The sequence below is a fragment of the Haliotis rubra genome, unplaced genomic scaffold (assembly GCF_003918875.1).
Source record: "Haliotis rubra isolate DU_JTF1 unplaced genomic scaffold, ASM391887v1 Scf139, whole genome shotgun sequence".
NCBI lineage: Eukaryota > Metazoa > Mollusca > Gastropoda > Lepetellida > Haliotidae > Haliotis > Haliotis rubra.
The window spans coordinates 1,234,066-1,248,063 of NW_025765325.1; the positions used below are offsets into that span (position 1 = coordinate 1,234,066).

General features: G+C 40.7%; 1 protein-coding gene across 1 annotated transcript; it reads right to left on the reverse strand.

The window, feature by feature from the left end:
* Positions 1-5,625: 5,625 nt before the first annotated feature.
* Positions 5,626-11,087, reverse strand: LOC124268563. Its single transcript, XM_046703555.1, has 5 exons — positions 10,526-11,087; positions 10,235-10,293; positions 9,650-9,692; positions 9,140-9,199; positions 5,626-6,308 (listed from the first exon to the last, which is right to left on the reverse strand). Exons 1-5 carry the CDS (start codon positions 11,085-11,087, stop codon positions 5,626-5,628), a joined length of 1,407 nt encoding a protein of 468 aa, XP_046559511.1.
* Between the last annotated feature and the right edge of the window lie 2,911 nt (positions 11,088-13,998).

Consider the following 13,998-nt stretch of genomic DNA (forward strand, 5'->3'; position numbering starts at 1 on the left):
CAGTACATTTGCTTCCTGCATGGGCCCTAGCTGGATTTACACCATCCCATCAGTCGCTAGCGATGGAAGGGAAATTAGCCATAATTTAAAATAACAAATATTCTACGTTTAAAAAACAAGGGTGAGCTAAATTGATAATGAGTTCAGCCACACAAAGGTACTCCAGATTGGTTCTGAGGGTAGAGCCAGATATACTGACGTCATCACCATCGTTGATCATCGTGAACTGGTTGAACGTCGGCATGTGCATTTCCAACGAACGCCATAGCTTGTGATGCAGAGATCTACGTAATGGAGGTAATGAAGCGAATTACTGTGCACGAAAGTATGATTAGTAGCTAGGCCTCCAGGGCACCGGGGCGGAACAGCAGTAGGTTGAAAGTTATATGGCTTGAGTACTTTTGTCATTGTGTGTGTACTCTATAACCAGTCAGGTTGTAACGTGAGGCGTATGATCAACAGATGGCGCATATGTACCTGAAAGCGATATACTTCACGACATAGAGAGTAAATAACCAAGTCTAAAAACATGTATAATGTAATATTCATTTTTGTTTACCGACCCTTCTAAATTCAAACCTTCTACACAACATTGCTTCTAATTGCAAAATGTGACGCAGTAAAGGACCGTTCATAATTTATGGCAAGGGGGGGTGATTTTTTATGCAGAGGCATGTACAATGTGAATGACCCCAAAAAAATGTACGTAGAAAGTAAGTGACCCCCCTTTCATATCATGTACAAAATCAATGACCCCTTCCCCTTCCCATAATTTTTAAGCATAATGTTTCAATATTTTTATCTACAGAGTTGTTGACCCCCTAGTACCTGTGTACAAAATTGCTGACCCCACTACCACCCCAGAACAAAATGGGTGACGGCCCCTTAAAATCACCCCACCCACCCCACCCCTAGCAGCCATAAATTATGAACGGTTCCTAAGCTCCCTTGCTTCAGCGGAGATGTAAACTATGAAGTGATTTACCAGTTATAATACCTCTCCGTTAGTTTGTGTTTGGGCATGGGAGAGAGGGAGAGAGAGAGGTAAATGAGAGAAGGAGTGAGTTTGTGCCTTTCTGTCTTTATCTATGTTCGTGTGTACGTGCGCGTGAGAGAACGTCAGTGAAAGAAGAAGGAAGGAACTGTAAGATGCACCGCCCCCACCCATGGATGTAGTCTGTTTGTCAATACTTCACTGATATGAATTTCAGTCCAAATTATTACTATGGGAATTATGTTTCTGGCCTAAAATGTATTTCTTTATATGTGACTCATGTAGGACACGTAATATCATGGCTGTAATATGATCGTGCCTACATGGTGATTCAAGTTTCCATACTGTGTCCGAATTCGTCTACCAGGGTCTGAAGCTACCCAACGATACATACGATTGTCCAGTGTCACATCCACTCTCGGAAGAGCCCGTAGTTCCCCTAAAGAGCCTGCCACCTTCACCAAATCATTGGCTCTATCAGTATTATCATATATAACACAACACACAACAGTTCAGCGCTGTTGTATTACTCAGTATTGAGACACTAGTAGGTTACATAGAAACATTGATGATCACCATTGTCGTGCACTAATGGTTGGAGGAGAAAGTAACGATTCACTATAAAACTATAGACTCACATATATTCCTCGTTGATGATCTTCCTGAGACGTGAATCACTGGATGAAACCAACCACTTCAAGATGACTTCTAAACTGAACAGACTGTCAGCTGTACAAATATGACCTGCATACACACATCTGCCTCACTCTTATTACCTGGTCCCAACATCACGATCTATATGACGGTGCATTTTTGTCTGGTAACTGTTCTCTCTTGTTTGACTATGCATCTACTGACCTCACAACCCATGCTGTTGCTCCATATTCATTTCTGTCAGTGATCATCAGACCGTGCAAAATACTCTTAAAAAATATAGGGAAATGTCGATAGGAAGTATAACCGTTAACAGACTTTTCAAAGGCAGACATCTTATGAACGCACCACCATTTCTCTGTATCACCTAAACACAACGCAATGTATACAGGTTCACACGTGCATTGGGTATCATTCTTGATTTTGACGTTTTTGAAGAAGTTCGATATATCACTCAAGACCATCAAATTTGACAATCATCTTTCATCACACAATTGTTAGTGTTTGTTTCTAGCCGGGTCTTTTTTTTGTTTGAAAATGAAAGTCGTGCACATGTAATTTTCACGTCATACACCAATCATCTTTCAAGAGTGATTACTGTCCAAACAACTATGGTCAAAAGGAAGTACAAGTGGTGATGCATTCTAAAAACATTCACTATTTTTATGTCAACATTGATTGACTCTGATATATCTTCTATTTTCTTTTCAATCGCAGAGCATATCTGATGAGAAGTCGGAAATTTCTGAATCCAGCGTATGCCAATATACCAATCTCTTTCTATGCAAAACAGCGTAACTATTAAAAACGCCAAAGGACAGCTTCCTTTGTCTAGTGGTCTAGTAGACAGAGCCTGGCCATGGAGAGTGGAAGGTCGGTGGATAGGCTTCTCGCTTGCTTCATATAAAACGAAATAGCTGTTACATGTTGTTACCTTGTCCGGTTATATTAAGTGGATAAACACACACTGGCTAGTTGGCTAGAAGTCCGGCTATTGTGTCTGAATGTGTTTACTATGTAATACTGCGGCAACATAATTATCACAGTTAGCTAACAATGCAAGTCCGGCATTGGTCGGACTTGTATAACTACGCACGCTCGCATGCACACGTACTGGCACCAACATACGCACGTTGTATAAGACGGATAGTTCTTTCGTTTTAGATTATCACAAACGTCATACTGGCACCATGAATCATGTCGGATGCAGGGTTCGAAAGATATGTACATTGATATTTTGGTTACAAGAACCAACCCATTACATCACCTTCGACAATGAGTGTTGTGAATGCCCGTGGTGGTTCAACAAAACATATTCATATCCCACACATATAGCATATGTTACATTTGACCACGTTCTAAATGGCATGGTGTAATCAAAACAGATTCAGTTTGTGTTCAAGTAAGTAAGACAGTGCCATCATAATTCGGGGTGGTTGTCTAGTGGTTAAAGCGTTCGCTCGTCACGCGAAATACCAGCTGTCTGTCACTGGTTGCTGGTTATGTCAGTTTCCAGACATTTGATAAAGAGGTACAAAAATATAGACCCAGATCAGCATTCGAACAGTCAACGAAAACGTGTACAACCTTTTATAAGATTTCGTCTGTCAGTGAAGATCAGTGAGTATATATATGGTTAAACTCAGCTTTTCGAAACGTCCAGGTATATCATGCTCCACAAATTGGGCTTCGTACGTTGTACCCGTGTTTGGAATCGACGGTCGATGTTTGTGTGTGTATGTCATCATATTGAATTCAGTAACGTGATTCATGCTCGGGAACATGCAGTTAGAAACGGATTCGCGATTGGGGATTCGAATCCCGAATCTGAATATTTGTTTTCACATTCGGGATTCATATCCCGAATCTGATTTTTTTTCATATTTTGAGATTCGAATCCCGAATCTGATTTTTTTTCATATTCGGGTTTTTTCGTTTGCACTTTCGGCATTTGGCATTGGGCATTCCGTATTAGAACTGTTATTATGCATTTCTTCAACACATTTGGAATTTTGGAACTTCAGCGTCCTTGTAACTATACTCTTCGCACCTTCATCTGTCAAACCTATTTATCGTCGACGTTGCCGTGCGTATAGTCAACGGTCCTGAAGCTCTTCCCTGCTTGACAGGTTTGACAGATGTAGGTGCAAAGAGTATAGTTGCATGGACGCTGAAGTTCCGAATTCCAAATGTGTTAATACCCGTGAAGGTCAGGGTTAGAATTGGCCTTCTGTAACCCATGCTTGTCGTAAAAGGCGACCGACGGGATCGGGTGGTCAGGTTCGCCGCCTTGGTTGACACATGTTATCGGTTCCCCACTGCGCAGATCGATGCTCATGCTGTTTATCACTGGATTGTCTGGTCCAGACTCGATCATTTACAGACCGCCACCATACAGCTGGCATATTGCTGAGTGCAACTCACTCACACGCTCACCAAATGTGTTAATGAAATGCATAATAAGAGTTCAAATACCAAATACCAATGCCAAGCTGAGTGCCGAATGTGCAAAACAAAATCCCCGAATCTGAAAAAAATTGCCGATACGATGTAACATTTTAACTCACTCACATATATATGTGTAAAGTTTCATTGGTCAACTGACATAGCACATTAGACAACTACAAAGGCAAACTAAGATAGGGCACGATTACCATGTGTGATAGCAAATTTATGGTCCCAATATGGCTGAAATACTGCCAATGTAACTATAAACTTTATGAATTTTAACTCACTCACTCAATTGTGGTTTTAAACAAATCAAACGTTTATTCTTTTCATATTCTCAAAATATTCACTTGTAAATATTACATTTTAAAATAGGACCCAAATCAGTCTCAATATGTTTTCATTGCGGGAAGAATTTAAAAATCAAACTGTAACACTCAGGATTATTTCCAAATTACACTCTGATGAACCTCCCTCGTATATTTGTCGGTTTGTTTGACTGAAGACATAAATTATAAACAAAATGCCCATTGGAATCTTCGTAGACCACACGTGCTCGATATTAGGTCCTTCACTCTGAGAATAGGTGTTCGAATGGCAGAGGGGATCCACACCCCGAAAAGTACAAACTCTGAGCTTAACATACAATCCGAAACATACGGTGTAGCATTTGCCCACTTTCTTACAGGCTTTGCGTATCCTATCAGTGTTCAGAAGTGTGTACGGATAAAGTGTCAAAGTATATTTCCGCTGTCCTTACAGACGGCAGCCCGGTCTCATGTCATACCCAGTTACTTTATCCGACAAATTTACCCATGACAGCTGATGAGTCTTAGCGGACAGTGTTTGACAACTGGGAAGAAGCCAGTGCCCCTCTAAGTCTGACATTTCTGCTTCAGTTAATCCATAAACTAGTCATGTGTGGATTTGAAATACTTTTTATTGACAATAGAATCCAGTTTATTGGGAAACCAAAAGATTCTGCGACCTTGATTGTATAATAAGTTCTGAATACACGTCACAACATGTAAACGGGGACATTCTATGTCCGCTTCAATCACTTTCATCATATTTCTTCACTGACATCAACTGTGGCGTATGTGGATTTACAACTACAATAATTTCATCACAACAATATTCATGTGGGGATTTAAAACATTTATATTACAGAGAAGAAACGAAACCTGGCGATAAATTCATGATTTGAAACAACTTTTGATGAATTTGTGACTCAGTTATTTGTTGTGATATTTCCCAGGCATGTATGAAATGTATGATAAACTGGTCAACTACTGCAGAATAACGATCATAACAATATTAATGTAAATGCAAATTCTTTCTTATGCACAAGAGAATCCAGTCAAGTAGAAAAATAACACATTTAACTGACTTCTTTTCTTTCTTGTACACAACAAACAGCACATAGACAGACAACTTATACGTCCGCCTCAATCACTACAATTGCATTTGACAGTTTAAATAGATATGTCATATATACAAGTTTACATAAGGTCATGTTATTTTATTGTCTAATTCAAGGCGTCATAAATAAGTGACTTCTTGGCGTCAGTCATGGTGATATCTGCCCCACTTATCACCTTCATGTTGACTGTGTAGCGACTCGGCTGCCCAACACCAAACATGGGAAGAAGAGACTCGCACCACTCAACATCCACCTTGGCTAAAACAACCTCTTTCTCGAGGTCGATGAAGGCAAGTCTCCCCTCCCCCACATCCAACACAACGCCATGATGGAGGGTGGCCTGTGTGCCGGGTGTGTCATACATTGTGTTACTGTAACACTTCCCCTCCTCCCCCTGCTGCCACACCATGGTATAGAGATTCCCCTGGTGTTTGACACAACTCCCTACACTGACACACCAGGAGCGTCGATGTCGAGAAACATACACCTCACTGTCCACCTGGCTCTCCTCCCCCACACCCATCTCCAGGACAAGACACCTACACCCTCTACGCACCACACCCACCTTAGTGTGGGTCTCCCAGTATCGTGGTATGTGTGGGACAGGGGTGACAGTGGAGGGGGATTGAGTGAGGGGGATGGGTGTGCAGGCACATGTACCCCAATATTTCCATAACCTGCCGCTGTGTCTGTGCTGTGTGGCGTGCCGCGAGTTGACCAGCTCACCGTCTGTAGTTACGTGGCACCATCTTGTGTTGGCTCGAGCAGCGTCCAGTTGTAGTTTAGGACCTGGGTGCCGTTCCACTAACCGATCTTAGCCCTATGCCAATCGTAAACCCCTAAAATCCCAATCTTAGCGTAACGTTACGATCGGCATACCGTTCCACTAACCAATCTTACCCAAGTCAATCGTAAAGTTAAGATTCAAAGTCTAAGTTGCTCATGACCAACTTAGAATAGCTAAAATCAATCGTAGAGAAACCAAAATGGTGGCTTTCCTATTCTATGTGAAAAAAAAGAGCGAGCAATTTCACCGTGACCGTCCCCTAAAATCCCCCATGAAATGAATTTGTATATTTCTGTGATGTAAACAAACACTGCACTGAAGCCCTACAAATGTCAGGCCAGTCTGACCACTGTCGTCATGGGAACACAACCGAGCGAGTCGGTGTAACACATTTGTACAACAATATTGCAACGTCATGGTTAAGAATAGGTACGGGTCATGAAGTGAACAATGTTCTGATACAAAAAGATACAAATATGTTTGATTTCACGTGCGCTTATTTGGTGGGGGATTCTAAAGGCAGGCCCCGTGTTATTCAAGACCACTGACAGATTCTACATACGTTATAGAGGATGCTTCGTCACGCCTTGTTTATTCTGATTGACAAGGTTCAGGCACATATTAAAAGCTCTAACACAATTGACATTTTTAAAGTCCAGACTTAAAACCTATTCTCAATATATTATTTATAATCTCGGCTGTAAATACTCTCGTGTAAATTATATGTACATAGCGCTTTGAGCATGCCCAAGGATGTGGAATAGGCGCACTATAAATATGCATTTATTATTATTATATTATGCCTGATACCCAGCGTTCACACGCACTTGCACCTGAAACCAAGGTGCTCACTACCCTAATATTTTGCTGTAGGTTTTCCTCCACGTTTACACTTCGTTGGAAAAATACCCATGAAGGCCCGGGTTAGAATATTGAACTTCAATAACCCATGCTTGTCGTAAGAGGCCACTAACGGGATCGGGTGGTCAGGCTCGCTGACTTGGTTGACACATGTCATCGGTTCCCAACTGCGCAGATCGATGCTCATGCTGTTGATCACTAGATTGTCTGGTCCAGACTCGATTAATTATAGCTAAGATACATAGCGTTCACTAACATGAACGCTCAAGTTAGTGAACACTATGCATATTAGCTAGATTATTTACAGACCGCCGCCATATAGCTGGACTATTGCTGAGTGCGGCGTAAATCTAAACTCACTCATTGACTCAGTTGGTTCGTAAACTACTTCCATCATTTGCTAGACTATGCAAAGGGAGAAGACTCGTGCCTCGCATTCCTCTATCTCTCGCACGAAAGAGTCTCGATCTAAGCTTGGATCGGATCGTAAGATCGGGACCGGCTACGATCGGCCTAAGATCGGGTAGTGGAACGGGTGTAACTTTTAGCTAAGACGATTGTAAAATTGGCGTAACTTGCTAAGATTGATCTTAGATAAGATCGGTTAGTGGAACGGCACCCTGGAAATATACATTTTGTTTACAGTTTGACAAATTTTCCGACTTCTGACAACAAGATAGACATTTTATTGTCAACCTCGTTTCAATGTTTACAAAACAGCGCACTGATTGACCGGCCGCCATTTTCGTCTGTGTGTGAATTGTATCACCACTGTCACTTAAATACACACAATTATATTTGTGAAAATATTTGTATGGGTATTCTAAATGTTTTTCATACAGTTTTATATTGACTGACAATGAAATAAACACTCCATGAAACATTTTGTCAGACACTGTCAGTTGAGCTGGTTTGCTGTCAGTAGTCAGAAATAGACAATTCCGTATGGAAACTCGTATGTATAAACACAATTTCATGCTAAAACTATTACTAGTGTTATTCTAAACTCTTTTTATACGGTATACTTAACAATAAGACATAGAAAAACCAGTTGTTATAATAAAAATAAATAAAACATGTCTGAACTGTAGTGAATCAAGTATTTGGAGACTGTTTTCAGACTGCGCTAAATTGTAATATCTGATATCTGTATTAGGTCGTTTTTTAAATGACGTATTTTGTGAAGTGGCAATACCTCTAACGCATTATATTCATTGTAGCGCACCAGAATCATGTTGCTGGTATTAGCTGTTATTAGTGTAAAGTTATTTACATTAACAATTATCATTTACATTAACAATTGTGACTGACATGAGTTCTTGAAACGTTCTCCAAGTCCGACACAAGTACAACTGAATGATTGCCTTCCAGTGTCATAAACGCGTCGCCCACGATCGGGGTAAAGTCTTCACGTACACATATCATTTGTAGTTGAAAGGCTGAGAGGTAGCTGAAGCGCCGTGTGTGTTCCACAGAAATGGGGATTCTGTTTATAGACACGGAAGTTACATCTTCTAGAAGGAATGTCGAAAATTACCACACACCTTTCACCTTTTCACGATACAACTGCACTCGTCAGCATACACCTGGAAGCATGCCTGTTCTTTATAGGGAGGATAACACTACACCAAGCCCTTTGCCCACTGTTTACTCAAGGAAAATATCATATTCCAGTATCACTGTATCTTCTTTGTAAGCGGGAAAATGTTAATTCCAGCATCACTGTATCTCCTATGTAAACGGGGCACATCATCACTAGACCAAGTACCGTACGTGCCCTTTGCCTAAGAGCAAGCAACATCAATAGAACCAGTACCAGGTCTGTGATAGGGATTCAGCAGCAACAAGCACAACATCCTGTAGTTACACGTCCTGAACGAGCGCTTCAGCCAGTAATCCATCCTGTTTATGGGGCACAACGGTGTTACATAGAGTTGTGAACGTCGCCATGCAGGAAACTGATTATACTCAAACTGCAGTGTCAACGTGGTCCCTGTTCCTGTTTCAAGAATGTAGGTTTTAGTCCCCGCACCTGCAAAATATTCCCTAGCTTGAAGAACAAATAAAATAACTTCGGTAGTCGGGAGTTTCTTGGTTTCAACATGGGGGGCACTCCACCTTTGTACACAACAAAATATGTGGGTCCTTTAAATGTCGGCAAAGAAACATTTCAATATCATTCTTTCCACTCAATTGCTGTCCATTTCAAACAAGCATTGATAACGTATCGGATTGTTTGTTGTTGCGAATTATGTGTATCACAGTATCATATCGACATAAAAGACGAAAACTGTTCACAAGATAATTTCTAAGAAATACGTTTGCTAAAATTAGCCGAGACCATCTCCCACCCATTCATAACTATTTTTACTTTAATGATTAAGATGATTGAGGTATGGGCTTCTGATTAAATGGCATGAAAAATGAAGGGACATATACAGCAATGTTACTTGCTTTTGTTACTTTTGAAAAGTATTGTTACCAAACTGTGGTAGTGGTGTTGTCTCGGTAGCAACCTGGAGCTTCTGCTTAAAACAAAATAAAATATGTCAATGTCGCAATCCACACACCAGTATGCATATTTCACTTCTACTAATTATCCCCCTCCGCGCGTTTGGCGTACGCATGATGTGGAATATCTTAAGAACCGTTGACTAGATTCTTTTAATACTTGGTACCTAGGTTCATCACAGTAAGCGAAATGTCCCAGTCAGGTTTCATTTCAACGGTTCACCGGATTTTCTTCATAGACTTTCAAGGCTTCTCGTGAATGTTTTCGATAAGCAATTTATTTATTACTACTTTTTGCATATTTCCTACACCATGGCATTCATGTCAAGGTCAAATTGAATCTTGAAAATAGTTGTGTGTTTGAACAGCTGCAGAGCAAGATATCAAGCAGAGGTTGACTAGTCATTTTGTTGTTGACATTTAACTTCATCTTAAACTACGACCTTCAAATTTCATTATTTTTTAAGATTTCCGGTGGGGGATTATGTCACCTTAGTGACAGTTGCTTGTTTTATTATAGATTCATCTATAAACAGGCTTACTATGAAGTACTTACATGCTTGAGTGTCTTCTCCGGGTCAGGTAGATGTATGTTATCTGTCTGTGTACCTCTGTCTGTAAAATAACCAACAACTGTTACAAATCAATCTTTTTATGTTTCACTGACTTTTTAGGGATGAATAAAAACTTATAGATATTAAGACAATGTTAAGAAAAACATCAATAAGCCATTAAATATTTTCTCGTTATGTATTTGGTTACAAAGCATAATTAGAAATACTTGACAATATACTAGGAAGTATTAGTCAATTATACAACATGTATTTTCAGAGTAAGAAGTAAATACCTGTAAGTGTATGTTCGTCAGATGCTGATCCATCTCCAATGACAGACCCGAAGTTAGAAATGTCAGATTTCAATTTCTCAAGTCCTCTCGTTTTGAATGCAGCTGCAGGTGAGCTGTATACCTCTGGTGGAACTGTTCTCAAGTGAGTCTTCGTTGTTTCTTGTATTGAACTGTCCAGTGTCAGAAAGTCCGAGTTTGAAGCATATCTGAGCACTGTCTTGATGTAGTCTGAGGTCCACTTGCATCGTTCACTCTCGCCTTCAGAGGTAACGTGCTCGCTGTGCAGATTTGACAGTTCCTGCTTCGTTTGATTGTCAAGATCGATGATCAGTTCCTTCTCTCTTTGATCGAGTTGTGTCCTCAGAGAATGGAAAGTGTGGTGGACGGTCTCCTTCAGGGCACTGCTTGTCTTCTTGGTGTCATTCACGGCTTTGTTGATGCTCTTTAAATATGCTTGGTGAGACGTATGATGTGCAGTCACGTTCTTCCCATGTTGTTCTATCCGCCCTTTAGCAGCACCAGAAGCTACGTCTAAATCCTTAACGTCGTGTTCATGTGACATGTGAATCATGATATCACACCACCAGCTGCAGATGTCACACACGTCTCACGCACAGCATGTAGACAGGGCAGTAGGTAGGGGGCGGGGCCCTTCAGGGTAAACTGCTGCTGACAGAAAGAACATTTGGGGAAGGCGTCAATTCTGAAACAAAATATCATTGTCCCTACATCACTTCAATTAAATAATACGAACAGTCTATCAAGAATGGCAAACTAATTCGAAGAAAATTTATGCGTTGAAATTAAGCGCTAACGTGTTCGGTTTTTAAATTACATTTAACGGTCTTAAATCAACGATAAAGGGCCGCAAAATTGAAAACAGTAGCTTTATCTTCTAACTATATCACCCATACAGACACACACTGACGCAGAACCCACACAACACCATAGACAATGAACACTTAATCTCGACTGCCTCAACGTTTTTACTTTTCGTTAAAATGCAACACCAGTTCTCTCCAAAATTAAACTCTATCTTTTTTATTATACATACACAAAACATTAGGATACTATTTCACCAGCTACCAGAAACCAACCACCCTCCCCACAGCTATCACTCTCATATTTTATTCCAATATAAAACAACACCATAGATTCCTTCTTCCAAAGAAAGGCTAAGGTAAATCCCACCACTACATTTTGGGGGTTACAGTTCTTTACCCCTATAACTAATGCCATGAGAATCAGATTGAAACAAAACCCATATGAGCTTAGGTACTTGTGATGAAACGTGTATTAATCACTATGACCCTGAGAGCAAACATGAATCAATGGCGTGGAAGCACGCCAAGTCTAATCCGAGCAAGAAGTTCAAGTCGTCCAGATCGACCAGGAAGGTTATGGCTACCATATTTAAGGATAGCCAAGGCATCATCCACATAGATGAGAACCTCCCACGAAAGAACTACGACGAATGGGTAATATTATGGTACCCTACTGAAGAAAGTGATACAGTCCATGAAGGAGAAGCGCCGAGGACAACGCTCCAGTACATATGAGGCTTGTTGCACTGGACGCTGTAAAAGAATGTGGATTTGAAATCCTACCTCAACCGCCCTATTCTCCAGACCTGGCTCCAATTTACTACCAACTGTTTCCTAGTCAGAAGAAGCACCTCCGTGGTAGGAGAGTCGAGGATGATCACGAACTCACTACAGCTGTGGAGACGTGGCTACACGACCAAAGGATTTCTATAAACAAGGCATAAATGCCTGGCAGACAAGATGGACCAAGTGCATCGCCTTACAAGGCGATTCTGTTGAGGAATAAGTGGCGATTGCATCGATGTTCTGCCTCTAAGTATCTTCGGCTCAAAGGTTCTCGATAGTTATTGATAGCCCTAGACTGCACACATATGCCGCACGTACAGAATAGCTGAGCATCGATCTACGTCTAAAATAGCCTGCATGTCACGTGACGACGACAATGCCCATATTCATACAGTCGACGACATAAAGTACACCTCAAGGTAGATGCAGTCAAGTGACAACAGGATTTCTTCCAGGGTGATTGTTTTGTAAACTAGAAAAGACTTTAAAAAGGCAACGTTTAAGGCACATGAGTAAATTAAGATGATCCGTCACGATGGCCGTACATCCGTCTTTTAGAGATGTGTTTCTTTTTGGGCTGTACTCGCATCGCAAAATACCGTGCTCTCACCTCCAGTATATGACATTTCATATCAAAGGTATTTGTCATGTCTAACTATGCCTGGAAATGATGTACTAGATACGGACGGAGGAGACATGGTCCTATAAAGAGTGACTGCCGGGCCAGCGTCTATAAGCGGGCGTGGTTTCGCACAGGGGTTACTAAGACTATAGTATGTACGCTCAGCACTCGCGGTACTGTTACTGAACACGCCTCTCAAACCGATTCTAGGAAATCGGCCCTTCGCTAAATTACTGTAAAGCTAATGGTCGCTACTGAAATGGAATGGATGTTCCGATTCTGCAGTTCGAAATTATGCACTGAAGTAGTACAAGTGTGTTCTAACACTTTTATATTGTTTTGATATTGTTTGAAAGTGTATCACTTTATTACCGTTTTCGATCAGTAAAAACACAGAATGTGTTTAAATTAGAGATTTATAGAAAACTCGATTTCCACGTTAACTATGAATTAAAGTAGGTCAAATATTTCGGATTACCCACATTGTTATGTGGTTCCTAATTTGTTACAGCTATGTTCATTGGTCATTTGGAATTGCATAAATACAAAGTGACTAAGTGTCACTGCCTGAAAGTTCATATTGAACAATCAAAGTTGTATATTACAGAGAGAAATATCACCTGAGAGACAAATTCAGAATGATTAAAAGGTTGGAGGCGTTTGCGCTGTCTAACCCTAATTTGACACCGTGTTCCACTGCCACAACGTTAGGTAGAGTTGCCCTTGTTTTCTAAGTGTATTATAAGATGCCTTGTGCATACCACTCGGCGAGTAATGGCTTCTGAAGTTGGAATGACAATAATATGTTTACCTCTGAAGCCTGATCAATTAATTTAATTCAAGCCCAGCATAGAAAGCACATAAGGTACGATACTCACGTATGTATTTCGCTGATTTACACTGCAGATATATCGTTGATAACACAGCTTTACTGGAGTATGTAGCAACAGTACAGTACACACATACATACCTGGTGGTTCGGCCTCCTTGTTATACAGGTCACTTTTGAGTCACATCTTTATGCTTGATCTTTTATCATAATCGAATGGTGGTAACATCTGTCGCGGGTTGCGTAAACATTATGTGCAACTGTACTATTTGATGTACTGTTTCATGTACGTGACACTTAGATCTATAATTAACAGTAGCACTGTTGTGCCAAGGCGGGTCCATGTCATGTAGAAAGATAGCCCACTACTGTATTTGTTCTAACCTGACTGATTTCCCCGACACGAACATGT

Excerpts from the sequence above, each read along its gene's own strand:
- LOC124268563 (XM_046703555.1), bottom strand. The coding sequence starts at position 11,087 with ATGTCACATGAACACGACGTTAAGGATTTAGACGTAGCTTCTGGTGCT. Across the intron at positions 9,693-10,234 it reads CGGAGAAGACACTCAAGCAT|AAGCTCCAGGTTGCTACCGA; the intron begins GTAAGTACTTCA and ends TGTTTTAAGCAG. Across the intron at positions 9,200-9,649 it reads AACACCACTACCACAGTTTG|GTGCGGGGACTAAAACCTAC; the intron begins GTAACAATACTT and ends AATATTTTGCAG.